This window comes from Symphalangus syndactylus, chromosome 5 (genome assembly GCF_028878055.3).
Source record: "Symphalangus syndactylus isolate Jambi chromosome 5, NHGRI_mSymSyn1-v2.1_pri, whole genome shotgun sequence".
Classification (NCBI taxonomy): Eukaryota; Metazoa; Chordata; class Mammalia; order Primates; family Hylobatidae; genus Symphalangus; species Symphalangus syndactylus.
The window spans coordinates 17,629,585-17,653,787 of NC_072427.2; the positions used below are offsets into that span (position 1 = coordinate 17,629,585).

The 24,203-nt window shown below is 48.7% G+C and overlaps 1 protein-coding gene across 2 annotated transcripts in view; it reads right to left on the reverse strand.

Moving 5' to 3' along the window:
• The window catches only part of ACAN (aggrecan), a 70,861-nt gene that overhangs the window by 32,516 nt on the left and 14,142 nt on the right, over nucleotides 1-24,203 (reverse strand). For both annotated transcript variants that reach the window (XM_063638570.1, XM_055277287.2), the window contains exons 2-4: nucleotides 5,317-5,393; nucleotides 2,548-2,931; nucleotides 1,407-1,581 (exon numbers count right to left, since the gene is read on the reverse strand). In XM_063638570.1, coding sequence (XP_063494640.1) covers nucleotides 1,407-1,581; nucleotides 2,548-2,931; nucleotides 5,317-5,386 — 629 coding nt within the window. In that variant the 5' untranslated portion in view covers nucleotides 5,387-5,393. The remainder of the gene's footprint in view (nucleotides 1-1,406; nucleotides 1,582-2,547; nucleotides 2,932-5,316; nucleotides 5,394-24,203) is intronic.

Consider the following 24,203-nt stretch of genomic DNA (forward strand, 5'->3'; position numbering starts at 1 on the left):
GAATCATGATTCAAGGCAGCCCCCACTACTGAATATTTAGTGGTACAAAACACACTTTGTCTATCAGGGGCTCACATATTTTTTTTCTATAAAAGGCCAGATAGTAAATATTTTAGGTTTTGCATAGTCTCTGTGGTGACCACTCAACTGCCACTGTAGCGTGAAGCACCCACAGATACGCAAATGGGTGTGACTGTGTCCCAATAAAACTTTATTTACAGAAGCAAGGGGTGGGTTGGACTTGGCCTCTGGGCCATAGTTTGTTAGGCCTCGCTCTATATCATTTGAGTCTCATGTCAACCCAATGAGGTAGGTGCTATCGTCAATCTACTTTACACTTGAAGAAACTAGGGCTCAGAGGTGTTAAACGATTTGTCCACAGTTACGCAGCTTCCAAGTGCCAGAGCTGGAATTTGAGTCCAGTTCTTTTTTTTTTTTTTTGAGATGGAGTCTCGCTCTGTCACCTAGGCTGGAGGGCAGTGGTGCGATCTTGGCTCACTGCAAGCTCCACCTCCCGGGTTCACGCCATTCTCCTGCCTCAGCCTCCCGACTAGCTGGGACTACAGGAGACCATCACCACGCCCGGCTAATTTTTTGTATTTTTTAGTAGAGATGGGGTTTCACCATGTTAGCCAGGATGGTCTCGATCTCCTGACCTTGTAATCTGCCCACCTTGGCCTCCCAAAGTGCTGAGATTACAGGCATGAGCCACTGCGCCTGGCTGAGTCCAGTTCTTCATGCCATCAAGGTGTGGGCTCTTGCTCTATGCTAGACTATTATCTCATCTTTTTATTTTTATGGCTATAATTTTTGTATCCTAAGATCTCCTTTCCTACCCCGAGATTGCAAAGACAGTTTCCTTTTTTTTCTTCCTGAGGCTTTGTGGTTCTGGCTGTTGGAGCTACGATGCTCCTGAAATGGGTGATATCACCTTGCCTTCAGAGTGCATTGAGATCCCTTGAGGGCAAGGTCTATCTGGACTGCTCTGCACCTCACTCCTCAGCAACTACGCTGAGGGAAGGATGTACCAAGGGGTTCAATTTATGTCTTGCCTTATTAAAAACAAAAAGGATGGAAGGTTGTTTACAAAAATACAGAAGACACCAAAGTTTAAAAGTGAGGAAATCGTGGCAAAGAAAAAAATGGGTAGGAAAAATAATGACATGTAGGGCAAGGTTGCTAGCAGTCCCTCATCCCATTTGCAAGAGAGAATCACAATAACAAGGGTTTGGGATGGGTCATTGAGCTGCTGTTCGGCCAAGGTATGACCATGGCCCCTAACCTAGGCTGGCCATGGTGTCATGCTGGCACCAGCTCAGTGCTGGCCAAAGTTCCACCCAGCACCCGCCCCACTCCCCTGTGGCCACTGACTCCTGGCCCCCACTAGCTGATGGGCTAGGTCTCACCTGACAGTCTGGTCAGCCAGCCAGCCGGCGTCACACTGGTGGAAGCCGTCTTCATAGGCGGCCTGCAGCTGCTCGGGCGTGGCGATGATGGCACTGTTCTGCAGGCAGGCCCGCTGCGCCCTGTCAAAGTCGAGGGTGTAGCGTGTAGAGATGGCTCTGTAATGGAACACGATGCCTGCAAGACACATACACGCCCACAAGCGGAACAGCTGGTCAGGCACAGTCTCTGATCACCGAGGCCCTCGCAGAACTGTGGCAATAGTCAAAGGGACCTTAGGGAACTAGCTGGTCCAGGCTGATGCATGACTCCCTGTACACCTTTGCACGTGATCCTTCTGAATTTGCTGGAACACCCTGTAATGCGGAGCTCACTACCTTACAAGGCATTCCTTTTTGAAGACTTATGATAATCCTGATAATGAGAAAGTTCTTTGAATTAAACTAAAACCTGCCTCCTTATAGTTTTTTCTTATCACTCCAAGACCCCCATATTGCATTAGGGGAAAGAGACACTCAGAAACCCCTGCACCCTCAGCCCAAGGCCACCCTAGCGGAAACCCCATTTAAGGTGTGCCCAGGAGTGAACCGTCTTTGACAGAGCCTCCCACTGTACCTCCCCCCTGGGAAAAATCTGGTGTTGACCGAAGTCCTGAAGCTAACCAAAGACCTGACTGTTTTCCTTGGGCCATGGAGAGAAAGAGACCAGGGAGTCTTCAGCCCTTGCTTTGGCTTCTGGAACTGAGAATGAGAGTGGAGAGGGGGAGGGAAAAGAAACCAGGATGAGCTGTCAGGAGACTGCTCTGACTCATTTCCAGGGTAACCTCAGGCAAGTCACTTGCCCTCAGTTTGCTTGTCTGTAAAATGGGCATGATCACAAGACCCGCCGGATCACAGGATTCTTGGGAAGCACAAACTGTCAGTTAACTGTGACCACAGCCAGGAAGTATTTAATGCTCCCTAAGTCCAGAGAGAATGATATTACCAGCTCCATGTCACAGAGGAAGCAGCTGAAGTTAAGTAACTTGGCTGAGGTGCGTGGAGGAGATGGTTTGAAGGCCAGCCTGCCTGCGCCTGCACTGCGCAGACTGCTCTGGTTCTTTCTGTGGGTGAAGCAGCGTCTGTCCCTATGGGAGGCTCTCACCTTTCACCACAACCTCCAGGGTAGCCTCGCTGTCCTCGATGCCATGCATCACCTCGCAGCGGTAGACTCCAGAGTCATTGGAGCGCAGGCTCTGGATTTCCAAGGTGGCGTCACTGGGGATGGCTGGGTAGTTGGGCAGCGAGACCTTGTCCTGGTAGGCACTGTTGACTCGCACGCGCCCTTCAGTGGCCACCAGCAGCACTACTTCCTTCTCCTTGGACACACGGCTCCACTTGATTCTTGGGGCCAGGGGGGCGGTAGAGGGGGCGGTGGTCACAGGGTGCATGGGGTCGATGAAATAGCAGGGGATGGTGAGGGAAGTCCCCAGGAGGACCCTCAGCGGGGACGGTTGGGGGATGCTGACACTCAGCGAGTTGTCATGGTCTGTGTGGGAGAGGTGGGGTGGAAGAGAGACCTGTTAGTGCCTAGAGAGGACCACCCCGCCTCCCCATCCATCCTTCCAGCAATGCAGTCTCCTGAGAGAGCGAAATCCAATGAGTGTGTCTGTCTCTATGATGGGGATGCTCCCGTGTCATGTGGAAATTCCCAGAAAGGCTTGCAATGCCCTTTCCAGAGCAGCGTTCCTCAAGACTCCTGGCCTCTGCACCTCGAGACAGAAACTACGGAGCTGGAAAAGGATTCCAGAGGAGGGGAGGGGAGACGTCAGAGTCAGGACCAACTCCCTGTTTCTCAAACTGGGGTACTGCAGTGGGCATCAAAGCATGGAATAAAACAGGACCCATCTCCTTGGAGTGACAGCTTAACTCAAAGATTTTGGGAAAAATTTTTTTAGGGTAGAAAAGTAATCTACACAATTTTAAAGCTGAGACAGAAAACTTCTAAGATGTATCCCATTTGGGGAGGTCTGCTTTGGGTGCGAGCCTGATTTTGCCACTGGGACAAGTCACTCTCTTCTGCTGTTTGGGAGTCAGGGGACTCGGGTGGAGAAGCAGCCGAGAAGATCAGACATTTTGGTGTGCAAAGAGTCAGATGCAGGAGAGGCGATGGGACAGGACCAGACTCCAAACATGTTAATATAATGGAGAGTGTCAATAGGGGAGGTGCAACGAGCTTACCAAATCTTGTTGGAAGTAAAAGATCTGCTGGGAATGGGGAAAAAAAAAAAACAAAAAAAAACAGCTTTCCAAAAAAAAAAATAGCACCTTTCATGGAGACGCGTACATTTATGAAAACTGTTCTTTCAGGAGAGCCTACAGGTTGAAATAAAAAATGTTTCAGGTATTTGTGGGTGGTAGATACATCACAGGGCAAGGGGAGGGGAGCGAGGAATGCTTAGAGTCCAGTCCTTAACCTTCCGATGTCCTGGACAGTCCCACCGGCCCCTTCCACAGGCATCTTCTTCCGAGTGCTGGGCCCTCGCACCCTGGACATGGCGTGGTTTTAGCAGTAGTGGTTCTCAGGGGAGAGCTGAAAGGCACTGTGGTGCCCAGCTCAGCAGTTTTTAAAGCCTCACTCAAACCTAATGAACTGGCTTCCCTGTGTGGGCAGACCACCCATGGGTACAGCCAGGGGCTGCATGGCTGTGGGTGTCCCAGCAACAGTACAAATGGAGGTCCTTGTCCCATATGTCTACAGATGCAAAAGTTGTAAATCAGGCCAACAGATTGTTAAGTTCAATGTCCTATCTTCCTATTTGACAATGGTACCTTTCAAAATGACCTGAAAGAACAGATTTAAATTCAGAATTCTTGGATTCCTTGGTGTTTTGCCTTGGGCTGTAGTGGCTGGGTGGGAGCATGGGGAGCTGGGCTCCCTTCTTTTTCCCACACTGACTGCACTATGAGGGGCTCTCATGCGCTGCTGTGCTTATCTCAGCCCCGCAGCCCTGCTCTGCCCACACCGTATACAAACAGCCACTCCTTAGCCCCTCCCTTGGGCCCAGGGTGGCCCCCTCCAGGGATGTGGTGTCCCCATAGGAGCATGGACCCATGCAGGCCCTGGAGGTGGCCTGGGCCCACTCGGGGAGGAAATTCTGGGCATGCTGGGACCCCAGAATGTGCTCTAAAGGGGAAGTGTAGATTTGGGCGGACGCATTGGCCCTACCGACTCCCCTGCCTTTGGAGAGGGTTGAGGCTGGAGGAGGGCCAGTGGGGACCTCTAAAATACACAGCCAAGAGCAGAGTCCTCTCTTGTCTGGGCCTAGGGGAGACATACCTTCCCTTCTGGGATCAAGCCCATCCTGGGGTCAGTGGAAGTTTTGCTCATTTGGTCCAATGCTGGATTAGCAGTAGACCCAGTGCCTTCCACATGCATGAGACCAGGCTGGGGCTTCCCGAGGATGGTTTGCAGAAAAGGCAAAGACCTGTCTGATTCCCTGGGGCTTTTCTCTGGCTGTCTCTCAAGTGACCTTTCTTCTTTGGTGCTCCAGGCGATCCTCCCTCAATGGCCCTTTCTGCACTGGTTTGTCTATGTCCTGCCCCTCCTGCAAGCTCAGTGTGCAGCAGTCCTCACTGAGATCCATGGAGGGAAGGAGGGCACCTGCCGGGAGCTCTCTCTGCCAGCTGTCGGGGCTAGAGGGCAGTCAGGAGCAGTGTTATCTGAGCGAGGCTCCTGGAAGTGTGTGCCCGCACATGGGTGCTGTCCCATCACAGTTATGCATGCGTCAATAGGGGAAGGGCGGGGCCAGGAAAAGGCCAGGAAAGGGGAAATTATATCCCTGGGACCAGTAGCACCAGATTCAGTACCCAGTACTCAAACCCAGTACTCATGCCTACTGAATACGTGAGACATGCATAGGAATGTCCTCACCTGAAGTTTCTACAGTGACAGCTGCAGTGATGACCCTCAGAGTCACAAAAACCCAGAGTAAAGTGGTCATAGTTCACCTGGAAGAGGGAAAGCAGAGGCATTATTTAGACAATGAAGGCATGGTGAGGTCAAGCAGAGTCATGTGACATAGGATGCAACGTGATAATTCCATACCCAAGGACCTGGAATCATCTCCAGAGAAGGAGGTTGCAAATGGTTTGTGAGATATTTTCTTAAAAAATCCTTCCCTCACAAAACCTTCACAGGTTTCTCAGTTTAATTCCAGGCATTAGGCTAATAAACCTAACCTCCCATCTTTCAGCCAGTGAAGTCTCATCTGAATGAGTTCCTGTGATGGTTAATTTTATGAGTCAACTTGACTGGGCCGGGGCACCCAGACATTTGGTCAAGCATTGTTCTGGGTGTGTCTGTGAGGGTGTTTCTGGATGAGATTGACATTGGAATTGGTAGACTGAATAAAGCAGATGGTCCTCCCTAATGTGGAAGGGTCTCGTCCAATCAGCTGAAGACTGAATAGAAAGAAAAGACTGACTTCTCCTGAGAAAGAGAGAATTCTTTGTGCTTGATGGCCTTTGAGCTAGAACATTGCTTTTTCTTCCCTTTGGACTTGAACTAAAACATCAGCTCTTCCTAGGTCTCAAGCTTACTGACTTTCAAACTGAAACTACCCCAATCAGTTCATTTGGGTCTCAAGCCTTCAAACTTGGACTAGAACTACACTGCCAGGTCTCCTGGTCTAGCTTACCAACTTACCATGTAGACCTTGGGACTTGCCAGCCTCTATAATTGCATGAGCCCATTCCTTACAATAATTCTCTCTCTCTCTCTGTCTCGTGTGTGTGTGCATGTGTGTGTGTGTGTGTGTGTGTCTGTGTGCATGTGTCCTATTGGTTTGTTTCCTTGGAGAACCCTGAATAATACAGTCCTCCAGGCCCAGAGAAGTGACGAGTTGCTCAACATCCCTAATGAAACCTGGGCCTGCCACCAACTTCAAATCCAAAGATCACGTGTGTTTTAGAATGGACTAGCCTCCAAGGTTTCAGGCAAGGTTTAGGGGCCTGGTTCATGTCAGGGAAAAGACATTCACCTAGAGAGCTTTTGAGGAGGCTGAGGGATGAACAGATTAATATTTTAGGAGAGAAATTAGACCTAGGATGCTGCAGCTCTCCTGCTAGTTCAATGACTTCATGTGGATTAGAAAGACAAACCTTCCTTATTGTCATCTGCTGGAGAGCTGTCATGAGAATACACAGGTCTGTAACAACCACAGTGTAAAGATGCACAATTGGAACCCTGACTCCAGCATAGGTGGACCCAAGAAGACCCAACAGAATGTACAGGAGACCCATCAGAGCAGTGCTCTCAACCTCAGCTGCACACTGAAATCACCTGGGCTTCTGCCTGGACCTCAGGATTTTTAGAGCTTGAAGGTTCTAAGGTGCAGCCAAGATGGAGCACCGTTGGCTTAGAATACGTGCAGTCCCATTACAGACACCTCCTGTGAGCCTCCCTCCACGGCTCATGCCTGGTGATGTTCCCCGAGTTGTTCTGTTGGATGGACTTGCATCAGCACCTACCTGCCCTTTTGGTTTAAGAAGTGCTTGCATCACAGAGGGAGGGCACCTTGGAGCAGATGGAGGATCTGGGACTAAAGAAAAGAGTGGAGCTTTCAGCAACGCCCATGGCATTCCCAGACCTTTGCTCTATCAGAGCCCAATGGCCCAGCAGGTGTCGCTCTTGGCTCAGTCACCGCCGGCTGGGGCTGGATGGATTTGGGGATAAGGGGGGCACCCCAGGAGTCCCTAGGCTCAGGAGGGGTGTTGGGAGGGCACTGGTGTTCCCATCCAGGAATGCCAGGGGCAGGGGCAGGGTGGGCCCAGGACTCCGAGTGACCCTTTCTTCCTGTTGATTGAGTGTGACATCTTTCTACCACCTATGCTACATATACAAGTCACCCCAGAAATGAAAGGGCTGTCTGTGGGTGCTGCTGGGGGTACGGCGTGAATGCATGAGGCACGTCATCCTCACGCTGGAGAAAGTCTGGAAAATCCCAAAGTTCTGAGAAGTAGCCCCTTGTGTCTCCTTAGGGATTTTTCTACCTAGATGCTGCCTTTTAAAGAAAAGCCTCCGCTCCAGGCTGTGGCACCATGAGGGGCTCTCGTTCAAGCCCCATGTGACCAGTTGCGGCTGGGAAATAGTTCCCCAGAGGGCAGAGGGCAAGGTGTCTTCTCCACTCTGGGGAGGGGTCTAGACTTTCCGGCTCCTCTCTTCCCAGATCCTTAGGGATTCGTGTTCAGACACAAGGCCCGCCTGTTCTTCCCTCAGAACACCCTTCATTGGGAGGTTGTGTGTATGTTTTCGGAGCTGTGTTTCTTCCCTCACTCTCTGAACAAGCTGGACATTGTCCGGGGTTGTAGGAGTGCTCTGTGGGGCTTGGACGGCTTGGTTTCTCTCCCTGGCCTAGACCAGGAAATGGGAAGGGAATGAAAAGAGGTGGGGAGGGGGAGAGTGGGAGTAGGGGGACAGGGGTGGGGTGGGCAGAGAAACTAATTTTATTTCTTTTTTTTTTTTTTAAAGACAAACTTTAGGATAGAAATATCGCAATAAATATGCTCTTGTATTTGTGTGTGTTTTCTCAGCAGTAAAGAAAATAGGGAGAAATTCCATTCTGTCTGGCTTCCAAGTGTCTCCAGGACTCACTGAGCCTTTTATGCGAGAAGACTGACTTTGGCAGCCCCGAGTCCCAGCACGGCTCTGTCAACAGGGAGGCCTTTCTCCATGGAAAGCTGAATTAGGTGCTGACAAGGCGACTGCATAGGTGAGGCAGAGGAAGGGGAGAGGGAGCCTGAAATGAAGTGAAGAGGGGAGCTTGGGGAGCAGGAAGGGGATGCTGGGTGAAGGCCGGGTGAGAGCCATGTGGTTTGGGTTCATCATCAAGGAATTGACTTTCTCAGAGAGAATTATGTGGAGATTTGGTAGGGGAAAGTGAGGTGCTTTTAGTTTGAGCTGAGGCTATGTGTCTGTGTGAGCATGTGTGCATGTGTCCAGGATGGAGACAAGGAAACTTTCACCTCCTCATCAGCCAGAGTCTACCCCATGGTTGTCTACCTGGCCAAGGTCTTGGCCTGGATTCCATCAAATTATGGGATTGAACAGGCAGCTCACCCACTCTCCCTGAATGCCTCTTCCAGCAACATGTGCAGTGGAGACCCCTCCTCGACCTGGGTGGACGCCTACTGCTTAATAATCCAGGACCTGCCCCATGGCTGTTTCAAAGACTGAGCAAGATAATGTGACAGCCATCGTCCCTCCTCCAGGCCAGACACTGTTTCTTTGGCTCTGCACCCAGCACAGGCTCTGGCACTCAGCAAGCATCCATCAGTGTAACTTTCCTCCCACCTCCCTGGTTGTCAGGCCTGAGTGAGCCTCTCAGAACTGGGGGATTGGAAGAGAGTTTAGTGGTTGTAGAGAGGCTTCCTGTCCCAGGATGAGGGTTGGACCAGATGACTTTCCATAAATAATAAAACTGCATTCATTTCAAACACAACATTATCATACTACCAAACATTTGGAAAATAGGACAATGGGACAAAAATGACCATCATCTACAATCCGAATCCTCATTATTAGTGTTTTGATAGTTTGCCTTCTACTAATCCAGGCTGGAGTGCAGTGGCATGATCTCGGCTCACTGCAACCTCTGCCTCCCAGGTTCAAGCAATTGTCCTGCCTCAACCATCGAGTAGTTGGGACTACAGGTGTGTGCCACCATGCCTGGCTAATTTTTGTATTTTTTGGTACAGACGGTTTCACCATGTTGGGCAGGCTGGTCTCAAACTCCTGTCCTCAAGTGATCCACCCACTTTGGCCTCCCAAAGTGCTGGGATTACAGGTGTGAGCCACCGTACCTGGCCATTCTAGTCTTTTTTTTTTTAAGGTATCTACTTGTGTTTTTCTGTAACTGCAATCTTTTTGCATGCTATTTGTCTTTTCCACATAATACAATGGACCACACAACTTCTTTTTTTTTCATTCCTTCACTACTGATGATCATGATGCTTTACAATCATGAACTCCCTGGCATGAATACTGTATATACAGCTCAGCCAGGTGGTCTTTGCCTTCTGATTGCATGGTAGGCGCTCATTCCTTCACAACGTGGCCCATTCCTCGGCTGAGCAGCTCCAATTGTACTCAAGAACTTTCAAGATTGAGTCAAAATGGCTCACCCATATTATAATTTACACCCAAGAGTTCCACCATCAGGAGCCACACAAAACACATCCCCTCCTCTTTCATGGGACTCATGGTGAATCTTCAGAGGTCCAATCTGCTTCCTGCCTGCTGTTCCTCCATGGAGACATTCCTGGTCCCTCCAACCAACCCTTCCTCCTGCGGCGGCCTTCTGGACCTCTCTTTACCCCCTGGAGCCACATAAGGTCTAAGCTGTGAGAGACCTTAGTGAACATCAAGCCTAACTTCTTCATTTTACAGATGAAGAAACTGAGGCCCAAGGAGGAGGCTGAGTTGCTCAAGGCCATATGGTAGGTTGGAAGTGGAGCCCAAACCAGAACTCAGTGCTGGGGGGCCTGGCCCTCATAATTCCCAGCATTAATGAACTTCACAAGGTAGCTGCTGTGTCTGTCTTGTTCCCCACTGTCTCCCTGGCACCCAATGTAGTGTGTGGCACAAAGAGAGGAAATTGCTGAATGAATGAATGAATGAATGAATGAACGAATGAACAAATGGCTGCCCGTACATCTTAGAAGTAATCTCCTTCAACCCCAGGCCATGGGGGGAGGAGGGCTGAGGATGGGACTAGAGGCTCACATGTGATGAGCACCTAGGTGGTGCCCGGCCAAATGAGGTAGACCACTCCCACTTCACATTCAGTAAGTCTCAGCTAGAGACACTGCTTCCTTGTGATGTGCATGGCTGTATTGATTAATGATAACGCTTCAGTGCAGGGTGTGATTTTGGGAAGGTCACAGACCATGTGCGGCCCAGAGGAGGAACAATCAGGGTCACCCCTTCCCAGGGCTCCAAGGAGAACCAATGTTATGCTACAGCCAACTGGCAGCAGCCGGCCAGAGCCCATTTTATGCATCTCTTTCCAATTTTGTGTTCGGCGACATCACACTGGTAGTTTGAAACTGGTTATGATGGATATCAGCAGACACTATCAATGAGGTGAGATTCTTCTTTTTCTTTTTCTTTCTTTTCCTTTTTGAGAGTGGATTTACCAGCACACTACTGGAAGTAACTACAGCCATGGGCCACATAACATTTCAGTCAACAACAAACTGTACCTACGATGATGGTCCTGTAAGATTCTAATGGGGCTGACAAATGCCGATCACCTGGTGATCACCTGGTGACGTTGCAGCCGTTGTAACGTCATAGTGCAATTACTTTATTTATTTTTACAAATTTAGTGTAGCCTAAGTGTACAGTGTCTATAAAGCCTACACCAGTGTACAATAATGTCCTAGGCCTTCACATTCACTCACCACTCACTCACTCACCCAACCACAGCAACTTCTAGTCCTGCAAGCTCTGTTCATGGTAAATGCCCTATAGGTGTACCACTGTTTATCTTTTATACAGGATTTTTACTGTATCTTTTATATGTTTAGATAGGTTTAGATACACAAAGGGAAGTATTTGTGTATACACAAAGGGAAGTATTTGTGTATCTAAACCTATCTAAACATACAAAAGGTACAGTAAAAATACAGTATTCAGTACAGTAACATGCTGTATGGGTGTGTCACCTAGGAGCACTAGGCTATACCAAATGGCCTAGGAGTGTAGTAGGCTGTACCATCCAGGTTTGTGTAAGCACACTTTAGTGGAGGGGTCTCCACCACACATGTTGCTGGATGACAAAATTGCCTAAGAATGCATTTCTCAGAGCGCATCCCTGTTAAATGTTGCATGACTGTAATAGTAAATAAAGAAACGGGCTAGGGAAGGATAATGAGCACTTTTCTTTCCTTTGAATGAAGCCTCATTCTCCATTCATTGTGCTGTCTTCCACGTGTCCCTGGGGACACTGAGGCTGGCTCTAAAACCAAGGCCAGTTTGCCAGCCCTAGGGTATGGTTAGGAAATGTTCATCTCCATGTCACCTCCCCTGGCCCAGCGTGAGTCCACATCAGTGTAGACTCAGCAAATGTTTGCCGGCTACGTGAACGCCCACCTCCCCCTCCCAGACCCTGCAGGCCTCCTCCCTGAAGCCTCACCAGGCCTTGGCCCTGGGTTCTATTCCCCCCAGCTATGACTTTCTATACGCTCTTTAGCACCCAATTTTTCTTCTGTTGTTTTATGTGCGTTAACTTTGTCTCATCACGCAGACTGTGACCTCCTAGAGGTTGAAAATGAGTCTTAAATTAAAACAAAATCCCTCTATGCTAACTCACACAGTACCAGCAATAACACAAAATGGTATTTGACACCTCCTTGTTAGATGAGCAAGTAGACATTGGGGTTTGGTAGACTGATGGACCAGTAAGATTTGCCTGCGACCAGGTGGCTCTGTGTCCCTGACTTAAGTCCTAGAAGAGGGTTCGAAAGGACCAAGGTCCCCCATTCCTATAGTCACCAGCCACCAGCACATCACTTATTTGCAGCCTAATCTCCCAATAGCACCTTTTCTTTTGTCACTCGCTCATGAACAAGATAATCCTGATAGCTGTGCATAAACGCAGTAGCATATGCATTTGAGGCTGGGATTTCAAACCCAGCATAGGGAAAAGGCCAGGGACCCTACACCAAGAGCACATCTGGCCAGAGTCGCCCCAACTGCAGCTGTTAACTTCCCACATATTCTAAACAGACACGGTAGGATGGTATAGAAACGGGAAGCCAGGAAGCTGATTTCAGTCCCAGCTCTGTCCTAACTCACCAGGAAACTCATGTAAGGCCCCAGTTTACAGTTTTCCCTTCTGTAAATTGTGATCATCAGGCAAGCCTCACCCCCAGGGAAATTGTGAAGGTAATTTTTGTAGATGCTAATACTCTTTTGATATTTCCTCCTCTTTCTCTTCTCCCCATCTTCTTCAACACCTTGTCTTTTTCCGTATCTTTGATTTCCTTTTTCCAAATTTGTTACTTGCTCTGTCATCACTGAAGCATCTTAAATCAAATTCCATAAGTGTTTTCCTCCATTCTGGGTAAGGATGTGGGTCGCGTGAAACAGGCAGTTGGCAGCGGGGTGGGGCGTGCTGGAGATAAACCCTTCAAGGCCATACTTTTGTGTAGGATTGGCCTTGGGCAGCTCTGTGCTAAGACAGAGGGGCCCAGTGAAGGGAAAGAAAGGTTTTTCCTTGGAGTTGCTTCTAGCCTAGTGGGTGCGACAAACCTGTATCCAGAGACAGCAGACATGAATGAGTTGGCTCTGGGTCCTAACCTTGGCCCTGACTAAAATGGCTGCCTGACCCTGAGCCTTGGATTTTCCATCTCTGAAATGGGGGCAGGTTGGGAGAATTAACTCTGGAGCTCTCTCAGATTCCAAATGCCAGCTCCACGCAGTGCAGAGAAGAGTTCCACCTTTTTAACTTCTGGGGAAAGAAGCAGCTGCATCTCCACCTTCTCGGCCTCCCTCGTGGCCAGGGACCCGCTCATCGCTTGCTGTTCTGCTGCAACATCCAGGGCAATGCACAAGGGTTTCGTTTGCCTACCGAGCACATTCTCCGGGAAGGTCCAGCCTATTCAGAAAGATGCCCCCGTGCCCTCACTGTGCTAGGGAGGAAAAGGCAGAAAGGAGAGTTTTGAGGTTGGGAGGGTGGTGCACACGTCTAACAGAAGTGAGGGGAGGCTCTCTGGGTAGCAAAAAAAGGCTCGGGTAGTGGAGCTGCGAGAAAAGAAAATAAGAAACTGAGAAATGACACCATGGAGAGTGTCATACCTGCAGGTTGTACTTGTTATCTGACTGCCGATGTGGCATGGGCCTTATCCCCTGGCAGTGCCCTATTTGAATCTGAGGCTAGGGTCTGGCCCTGTCCTTTCTCTCCCTTCTTTTGCTCACACAGTTCCATTCCTTCAAAAAACACTCTCTCTTTAGCTCGATGTCTGATCTAATCCCACCTTCCTTAAGGCCCTGTGCAAATGCCACCACCTGGAAACCTCCCCCAGCCTGAAACTCTCTCCTGTCTGCCCATGTCCTTTGTCATTTCTTGTTGTTATGACCAACTTATTAGCAGACTCATCCTGGCTATTTCCCAATTTTGTTTTAAACTACTAGGCCAACCACTTAAGGGATGTGTGCATGGGTGGGTGCGATGGCCAGGGTGGGAGCAGGGCTGGTGCAACAGAAAGAGCATGACTGGGAGTCAGACAGACGTGGCTGAATCGCAGCTCTGACACTTTCCTGTGAGCATATGACCGTGGCTTAATTATTTAACCTCTCAGAGGCTCCATTTCCTTACCTCTAAAGTGCTGATAAGATAGGATCTATCACATAGCATAGGAGGCGGTAGGACTTAAATGAGAGATGCTGAGTTGGCCTCCTTTCTCAGGGCTTGTGTGGCTGGTTCCTCCCTCACTGAGGAGCAACAACACCTGCATTGTGTATGCCCCTCACTGCATTTCATCTAATATGGATACACTAAGCACCTACTATGGGCACTGAGGCCGGTCTTAGCACACAGTAGCCACCCAACTAATGGGTGCTAGCCTGATAAGAAGTGACACTCACATACAATTTTCATCTATATCTAATTTAAATGATGGTCCAAGTGAATGGGGCACTGAGGTCAGTCTCTGCACACAGTAGCCACCCAACTAATGGGTGCTAGCCTGATAAGAAGCGTCACCCACATACAATTTGCATCTGTACCTAATTTTAATGATGCTGTAAGTGAATGGTCATTTGTTCTGCAATGATAGCAAACAATGGGGCCCCACACCCCACCAACTATTTTAGCCTAGGGATCATTCCTTTATTTACCCCAGGACTAGGATGTGAGTTCAAATAAAACTGTGGACTGCAAAGGAAGAACCTAATCTGCCACTGCCATCTCCACGGCTTGCCATAGAGCTCTTGGAGCTTCTCTGTGGTCAGGGAGGGCAGTCACCCCCTCTCTATCTTCAGGCAACAGTGGGCATTTTATAGCCAGAATCCACTTATGCCATGGCTTCAGGAACAATCTAGGGGCCATCTTTAGGAAGGGCCTGCTGTATGTCAGGAACTGCTGTCTGAGCTGTACATGTACCGTTTCTTATCCTTAGAACAATCTTCATAGGTAGTAAGACAATGGCTCAGAGAGGTTAGACAACGTGCCCAAAGTCACACAGATAGTGAGTGGCAGAGTTTGGTTTGGAATCCAGGTCCTGTGGCTACAATGCTATGGTTTTCTCAGCATCTCCAGTCCCTTTACGTTCATTAGCTTTACTCATTCATTCCATTATTCAGTCAACAAACACATTTCAAGGCGGAGACAACATACTAGGTAACAAATATAAATCAAGGGGGACATGGGGAATGTTCTCATGGAATTTCAGATCCAGAAAGTTTTATGGGTTGGTAGATGGGAAAATGCATCACTAGTTCACGAGAGAGGGAAACCCAGATCTCTTCCAGTTCTGCCTGGGAATACGGGCAGAGTGCCTGGAATATGGGCAGAGTTGGTGGGATCTTGCCAATGAGTAACACAGGGTCCAGTTCGGAGGAGGGGGTTCCCAAGTGGGATTCCTGATCCACTCTTGGACCTTCCATCCACAGGGCAGGGCCCTGCTGGGGCTCTGAGTCCTGGCTTTCCCCGTGTCTCCAGAGGTCCCATGCAAAGCTGGCTCCCACAGCCCAGCATGGTGGCTCTTCCACAGTGTCCTTCAGGCAAATTTCCCAGAGGCTCCAAAAAAAAAAAAAAAAAAAGCCGCTATACAAATGCCCTGCTGTGTGGCAGGTCTGCAGACAGTCCTATTAACTTCCTCCAGGGGTTTTCAGGATGAGTTTTTTCAAGAGCTCTAATCAAGTCATTTCTGATTAAATGGGCTATGTCTCAGCCAGCACCTACAAAAGCGTGATCATCATCTGCTCAAAAATATCTGGATTCCTACTAGTCAACCTGTGGGTAGTCAGTAGAGCCCCTCCCATGTGAGCTGAGTCTCTAACCTTTTCTAAAGTCCCACCCTACCATGAGAGACCGCGTACTTCTGGCAGTTGGAAGAGCTGACCAACTCCTGCTGCTTCCTGTGTTGCTGATCACAGAGGGACAGGGAGAGGGGTGTTTTGAAGCCTCTTCGAAACTTCAGCTTCAGAAATCAGCCCAAGGAGCTGTTTCTGCCAGTGCCAGTCTGAGGCCAACCTCATTGTCCTGACCAGGAGCCAGGCGGATGCTGGTCAAACAATAAAAACAAGAGCTGGCCTTGGTTTGCTGAAGGCCTGTGTGAGCTTTTAGGTGAAGGTTCTGCCTGCTTCTAGAGGTGGGGGTGGGCACAGTAGGAAGTGGAAGGAGCAGGCTGGGGTTTAGGACATGTAGCACAGAAATACTTGAAAAGATGACATCAATTTCTTCCCTCTCTGGCCTCTCTGTCGTGATTCCCTTCACTCACTGATATATGTCCCTGCTAGTAATACCTCTTTGACCTGGACCTGTTGCGATAAGAGATACGCTGTTCTTCATCCTCTCTCTGAGGTCCACTTTGGACCCAGTCTCTATGCAGTTTCCTGAATAGCCTCTTCTCAAGCCTCTTGGAAGATAACACGGTATATTAGAAGGTGGGTATCTTAAGAACACTACCTGAATTCATACCTTTGACTCTTAATGTGCTATCTGGGTGAATTTGGGCAAGTTTCTTGGCATCTTTGGCCAGAATTTTCATAGGTGAGGCCTCTGGAAATTACTGATTTCCAGTTAGGAGAAGGGAAACAGAGTGATGACTTCTTGTGGCAACTTACTTGGAACTTCCTCTTATTCCCTCCAAATCACCCACCAGAAGTCCTCATGTTCCCTGGGTAGTCTGATCCTGCTGGAGAGGGGGGGAGCAAAAGGGAGCTTGGCCTACGGACTTCATGGCAGAAAAGGATGAATGTTCTTGGAGAAAAATCCAGCTCCTTCCCAGGGCCTGTGAGGCCCCACGTGATCCACTCCTGCTCCTGCCCAGACCACTATTCCCCAAACCCTCAACCCCGCCACATTCTAGCTGTGCCTTGACCACACGAGCGGATTTTGTCTTAAGGGTTTTGTGCTTGCTCTTTCTTCTTCCAGCACACACTTCTGGATCTTTCCTTTGCTGGCCATTGTCATTCTAGCCTGTTTAAATGTCCGTTCCTTGACCACCCTGCTCCCCTATCCCTCCCTCCCTATCACGTTACCCTGTTAAAGTCTATTTATAGCTTTTTTTTTTTTTTTAGACAGAATCTTGCTTTGTCAGCCAGTCTAGAGTGCAGTGGTGCTGAAGGCCTGTCAGATCTTGGTTCACTGCAACCTCCACCTCCCCGGCTCAAGCAATTCTCCTGTGTCAGCCTCCCAAGTAGCTGGGATTACAGGTGTGTGCCACCACGTCTGGCTAATTTTTGTATTTTTAGTAGAGATGGGGTTTCACCATGTTGGCCAGGCTGTTCTTGAACTCCTGACCTCAGGTAATCCGCTTGACTTGGCTTCCCAAAATGCTGGGATTATAGGCATGAGCCACCACACCTTGCCTATAGCATTATTATTATTTGAAATTATTGTCCTTTTCTGTTTGTTTGTTCATTGTCTGTTTCAGCTACTCGAATATACACCCCATGAGGGCAGGAAGTTTTATCTGTTTTTCTCACTGCTATATTCTCAGTGCCTAAAACAGTGCTTGGCACATAGTAGGTGCTCAACAAGTATTTGTTGAATGAATGAATGCCTCTTAATCACTAGGCAATGCCCCTTTGTATTAGGTTTGGAAGTAGAAGGAGTGTTAATCTTTTGTTGTTGTTGTTGTTGTTGTTGTTTTTTTTTTTTTTTGAGACGGAGTCTTGCTCTGTTGCCCAGGAGTGCAGTGGCGCGATCTTGGCTTACTGCAAGCTCCACCTCCCAGGTTCACGCCATTCTCCTGCCTCAGTCTCCCGAGTAGCTGGGACTACAGGCGCCTGCCATCACGCTCGGCTAATTTTTTGTATTTTTAGTAGAGACGGGGTTTCACTGTGTCAGCCAGGATGGTCTTGATCTCCTGATCTTGTGATCTGCCCGCCTTGGCCTTCGCAAGTGCTGGGATTACAGGTGTGAGCCACTGCGCCCGGCCAGGAGTGTTAATCTTAAGACTGATCATAACTGTTGAGTGTCACCTGATCTCACAGCCTTCCTGCCTCAGCCTTAGAACACATAAGAAGCCCCAGGAGGGAGGGTAGCTCTGAGTAGGGCTGTCAGGGGTAGCCGGGAGTGCACACACGGCCCATGGAAGTATCCATTCTCACTCCTTTTCTGCTACAAGAGGTGCAAGAGTGGAGAAGGATGGGCCTGGGCCACCAAACAGGGAGTAGTAGGTGACCCCAGAGACATCCAGGGACAAAACAGAACTCAGAGCTGAGCTGTGTGCTGAATCAAGGCTGCATCTCCAAGAGGCTGGGAGTGATGCTGAGTCCAGGCACCAGAAAGGAAGGCTAGTGGTGCTACCCAAGGATGGGGTGGTTGCAGCCGTGGATGGCCTCAAAGCATGGGCCTGGAGAAGGGTGGGCACGTGAAGGATGAATTTGGCTGAACACCACCAGCCTTTTCCCACGATTCTTACCCCTCCCCACTCTCAATTGCAAATTCCCAGGAAAACCAGTTTAAAGTGGAGAAGCACTGGGCATGATTAATGCTCCTGCTTCACTCACCCAGGGACACTTGGCTTTGCCCTGTTCTGTGAGGAAAAAAACAAAAACAAACAAACAAAAAAACACCAAAAAACCAAAACTAGTACCAGGGACCAGCCCCTTCCCGTTCTCAGCCTTCTGCTCCAGCCCAAGCACTTGGAAGTTTTCTCTGCATTAATTTCAGACTTTGTGTAAATATCAGACCTGAGTTTTTGGAAAGGAGTATACTTCAGCCCAAAGTTTCCATCAGGCGCAAGCACCTTTCCTGGGCAGGGATCTTGGGCCAAGAGCTAAATTCCCTTTACTTGGCGCTGACTGCCAACCCCACAGGACAGAGAGATCTTTCCTCTGTGAGAAGGGGCTGGGGGACCCAGTGTGATGCTTTGGTAGCCTCCCTGTGTGGAAATTGAGCCCAGGTTTAAAAAGTGACCTCCAGTAAATGTGTCTGGAAGCTGAGGGTCCTGATGGAAATGCCTGCTTGTCAGAAAGAGCCATCAGACGTGTGGGGCTATAGCTGAATTTCTGGACAAAGCAAGGGCCAGGTGCCTGGGATGTGGCTGAAGGGAAACAAGGGGTGACCAGTCCAATCCTTTCAGTTTTGGGGACAGATGCTCAGGTTCTTGGAGTTCAGCCCTTGGATCTAGTCAAAGGTAAGAAAGGAGATGGGTTATCTGTAGTCCAACCTCATTATTTTGACCATAATTGCATCCCCTGATTCCAGGGTTGGGGAAGGACCTCACCTTATAGAACACATGTAGTTAGCGGCCGGGCGCGATGGCTCACGCCTATAATCCCAGCACTTTGGGAGGCTGAGGTGGGTGGATCATCTGAGGTCAGGAGTTCGAGACTAGCCTCAACATGGAGAAACCCCGTCTCTACTAAAAATACAAAAAATTAGCCAGGCATGGTGGTGCATGCCTGTAATCCCAGCTACTCGCATGCCTGTAATCCCAGCTACTTGGGAGGCTGAGGCAGGAGAATTGCTTGAACCTGGGAGGCGGAGGTTGTGGTGAGCCAAGATCGCGCCATTGCACTCCAGCCTGGGCAACAAGAGTGAAACTCCGTCTCAAAAAAAAAAAAGAAAGAAAGAAAACATGTAGTTTCCTTGGATCATGGGTCTCTTTGAGAGCTGATGGAAGCTATGGACGCAGTTCTTAGGAAATGTTGCCCACACTCATGGGATTTTGTGTATGATTTCAGGGCATTCACAGAGCAGTCCTTCTGTGCAGCAAAGGATTAACTTTGCCCAAAGAAAGGTTGGGCCCTTGACCCTGGCTGCCAGGAGGTAACCTCTAAGTCCTTGGAATGTCCTGTCTAACAAGAATCTGTTTATGTGGGAGCCTTGGGCCATGCTGGATGGCCTAGGCTAATGGTGTGATGTATGGTGCGGACCTTGGGGCACGAGGTATCAACCTGACCTCTGGAGGGGCTAGAGACTAAGGTCAGCCATGTCTATATGACCACACCCCAGTATAACCCCTGAATACCAAGGCTCAGTTGAGCTTCCCTGGTTAGCAAGACTCTGTGGATATTGCACATACTATCTCTGGAAGAAGGCAATGCTGTCTGCACGACTCCTCTAGGAGAGGACAACTGGAAGCTCATGCCTGGTCTCTCCTGGCCCCTGCCCTTTGTGCCTCTTCCCTTTGCTGATTTTCATCTGTATCCTTTTGCTGTAATAAACCGTAACTGTGAGTGTAACAGTTTTGCTGAGTTCTGTGAGCCCTTAGAGCAAATTACTGAACCAGAGGATGGTCTTGGACACCTCCCACCCTGATCCATGAGGTCAGTACATCTTGCCCAGGATGGTTCAGTGTTGGCTGAGTGGACAGTGAACAAGACCTCTTCATCCCATGGGCATCCTTCAGTGACACTGCTTTCCCTTCTTGGGATAGCCTTCTTTCTGGACCTCACATGGCAGGAATAATTGCCTTTCATCCAGAAAAGCTCCAAGCACTTCTTGGCTTTCCTCCTCTTTCCTTTCCTCTGTCAAACACTCACCATATGGAAGACTCTGTAGCAGGTGCTGACAGGGATCTTTAGATGGACCAGCTGTGAATCTACCCCCAGGGGCTCACTGTGTGAGGCAAGGATGCAATGTGGGAATAAATCCTACAATATTGGGAGGCCAAAGCCAGAGGATTGCTTTAGCCCAGGAGTTCGAGACCAGCCTGGACAACATAGGGAGACCACCCCCCCATCCCCCAACCCTTCCCCCTGTCTCTACGACATTAGCCAGCCATGGTGGTATGCAACTGTGGTTCCAGCTACTTGGGAGGCTGAGGTAGGAGGATCACATGAGCCTGGGAGGTCAAGGCTGCAGTGAACCCTGGTTGTGCCACAGATATAGTTTGGCTGTGTCTCCACCCAAATCTCATTTTCAATTGTAGTTCCCATAATTCCCATATATTATGGGAGGGACCCAGTGGGAGGTAATTGAATCATGGGGGTGATTACCCTCATGTTGTTCTCTTGATAGTGATGAGTTCTCATGAAGTCTGATAGTTTTATAAGGGGCTTTTCCCCCTTTGCTCGGCATTTCTCCTTCCTGCCATCATGTGAAGAAGGATGTGTTTGCTTCCCCTTCCATCATGATTGTACGCTTCCTGGGGCCTTCCCAGCCATGCTAAACTGTAAGTCAATTAAACCTCTTTCCTTTATAAATTACCCAGTCTCGGGTATGTCTTTATTAGCAGCATGAGAATGGACTAATGCAACCACTTCACCCCAGCCTGGGCATGGAGAAAAACCTTATCTCAAAAAAAATCCTACAATACAAGGAGAGCCCCTCTCAATGAGAGGCAGAGAAAGCGGGCTCTGGGAGTTGAGAGGATGCAGAATCTGCATCATCTGATTTGGGAGATCTGGGAGAGCTTCAAAGAAGAGGTAGGATTTGAGTTGAGCCTTGATGGACAGGTACAATATGGACATGTAGAGGTGGGGAAAGGGCCTTCTAAGAGTAAGACTGAACACACAAGGCAGTGAGAAAGGAGCAGGTCCAAGTGGTATAGCATCAAATAAAGTTAGAAACAAAGTGGGGCCAGATTCTGAAGAGGCCTCCATGATTGGGCTATAGAAATTGACTTTATTCTGTAGGTGATGGAGAGGCTCTCAGGGTTTCAAGGAATGACTCAGGTATGTATCAGGGAGAAACTACAGTCCTCGCGATCTTTGGTGGTGGGCCCCGCCTCCACGAAGTCCCCCATCATGTTCCCATTATGATCCAGTTTGCCCTCCTCAATCACAGCAGGAGCACGTGCTGCCTGTAGCACCTGTCTGCCTCTGCAAGGAGACTGACTTGGAGGAGCATACAGTGGGTTTTATTCATCCTTGGGTCTATACCTCATCTGTGAGCACCTATCATAACTACGTCCTCTAAAAGTTGCACGTATCCAGGCTTGAGTCCATGCCAGGCATGGTGCCCAGCAGCATTTTGAACATAAGCCTCATCTCGTTTAATGCTCACAATAGTCCTGGGAGGGGCACAGTGTGATTAGTCCTGTTTCAGAACCAAGGGGACAGAGGCTCAGATGGGGTAAATAACTTATCTCCCTCAGCCAGTGAGTGGTAGAGCCAGGATTCAAGCCCAGATTGGTCTGACTCCAAAAGCTGGGCTCTCAACTAGTTCCCTGCTTCCCATGTGTGTGCCAGGAATGATGCTAGGGGCTGAAGATAGTACCCCTTGGAGGTTTATTCTAGTCCTCAAAGGGCCTTTGACAACTGTGCCCCAAGATTAATGTTTTTAATTAAAAAAATGTTTTTTAGAGACAGGGTCTTGCTCTGTCACCCAGGCTGGAGTGCAGTGGCGAGATCATAGCTCACTGCAGCCTCCAATTCCTGGGTTCAAGCGATCCTCCTGTCTCAGCCTCCTGAGTAACTGGAACTACAGGTGTGAGCCACCATGCCAAGCTATTTTTTTTTTTTTTTTTGTAGAGACGAGAGTCTCACTATGTTGCCCAGGCTGCTCTCAAACTTCTGGCTTCAAGCAATCCCCCCACCTCAACCTTCCAAAGTGTTGGGATTACAGGCATGAGTCAATGAAGCCAGCCAACCCCAGATTTATTTAAATCATGGATTCAATTAACAGACATTTGCTCAGTGCCTGCTACAGAAGGGTTCTACACATGGAGTGAGTTCAGCATCAAATTTGACACAAAGAACTAAGGTACCTCAGGGCTGCAGAATAAGGCCTCCAACCCCAGAAGAGCAGAGACTTGCTCTCTGAGCCCCTCACAGACCTCCCTCTGACAGCCTACCTGTCCCAGAGCAGTCACTGAAGAGCCACAAAACCTTGACTTGATGTTGCCCCCTGACCCTTTGTTTCCTTCCTTTCCAGCTGTCTCTGGCATGTCCCCAGTTCTCTGCCAGCCTGTACTGGCTGTGTGACTGTCCCCTGCAAGGCTGTCAGGATTATAGTGCTTAATAGCCTCCCAACAGGATGCCAGAGAAGCTGCCCTCGCAAAAGTGCCTTCTAGGGACTCATGCTGTCTGCTGCCTCTCAGTTCCTTCCAGTCAGGGTTTCTCCAATGACATTATCCTCACTAGGAAGCTACCTTTCCTTACTTTAAAAAAATTATGTTTTCTCCTAAATTGTGGTAAAATATACATAACATAAAATTTATCATCTTAATCTTCTAAAAATGTACAGTTTAGTGGCATCACGTATTCACATTGTTATGCAACCATTATCATCATCCATCTCCAGAATGCTTTTCACCATGCCAAACTGAATCTCTTCATGGGTTGGCCCCTAAAGCTCCACACAAGTCAGAAACCAGACACGATCAAAATTCCCCTTGAAAATCTCAGAGGAAGGCACCATATTGGAGACCCCCCGTTATCTTCCAATGAGTCCAACACAACCATCTGTCTTCCATTGCTGAGTTAGACTATTGTGTATTTGAGTGGCAAATAAATTAATTGGCTTGCTATGACGGCCATGTCGTATGAGAAATAAATATCATCAAACACCAGATACATGCTTGGTGCCTCAAGATGCTCACACCATAAGAGAAACAAGGGAACTGGGGCCAACTCTGGGAATGGCAAATTTGGGTCTCTTGTCTCTGTCTCACTGAGGACACATACCTACCAGGAGGAGAACCTGCGGAATTTCTCACTAAAGTATTCTTTCTCCCAATGGCACAGCACTGCATTGCAGCTGAACCTCAAATCCATTCAGACTTGGTGGGAGCAACTGTGCAGATTTTCCCTGATGGAAGAATGCACTCACAGTTGTGTTATCAGATGCAGTGCTGGGGCAAAGAACTAGGGCTCTTTGCATTCTACTGACAAGTACTTTTCATTGCAGACATGCCTCTCTCCTGCCTAGACTGTGGGCTCCCTGACAGCAGAGAAAACTTCTATCCCTCCTTTTCTATCCCTTCTTGTGTCTGGTACAGAGCCTGGCACATAGAATAGTCAAGTAAGGAAAACTGTTTACTGACTTGGAAACATGCTCCTGCTATATCATTAAGCACAAAAAGTAAACTGCAAAATAACACATAGAATACAATTCCATTCTATTTTTCTGTGTATCTATTCAATGGGAAAAAGACAGGAAAGACAGACAGAAATTTAACTCTGGTTATCTTTCGGTGGTAAGTCTATGGTATATTTTTATTTTTTCTTTTTTTTCTAAGAGTCTCACTCTGTTGCACAGTCTGGAGTGCAGTGGCGTGATCTGGGCTCACTGCGACCTCCGCCTCCCAGGCTCAAGCAATCCTCCCATCTCAGCCTCCTGAATAGCTGGGACTAGAGGCATGTACCACTATGCCTGGCTAATTTTTGTATTTTTTGTAGAGTCAGGGTTTCTACAAACTTGAACTCCTGAGTGTGTTAAAACTCTTGAGAATCAGATATTGGGAAACAGAATTTTCTTCTGTTAATGTGTTCAACAGATTTGGGGCTCAAAGTTTTTCTAGTTCACGGCCTCTGTCTCCTGAAGGTGGCTGTGACTCTGAGCTGAAGGAATCCATATGAAGTTCATGGGCATGGTGTTTCTCAGGCTGGTCTTGAACTCCTGAGCTCAAGTGATCTGCTTGCTTTGGCTTCCCAAAGTCCTGGGATTACAGGCGTGAGCCACTGTTCCTGGC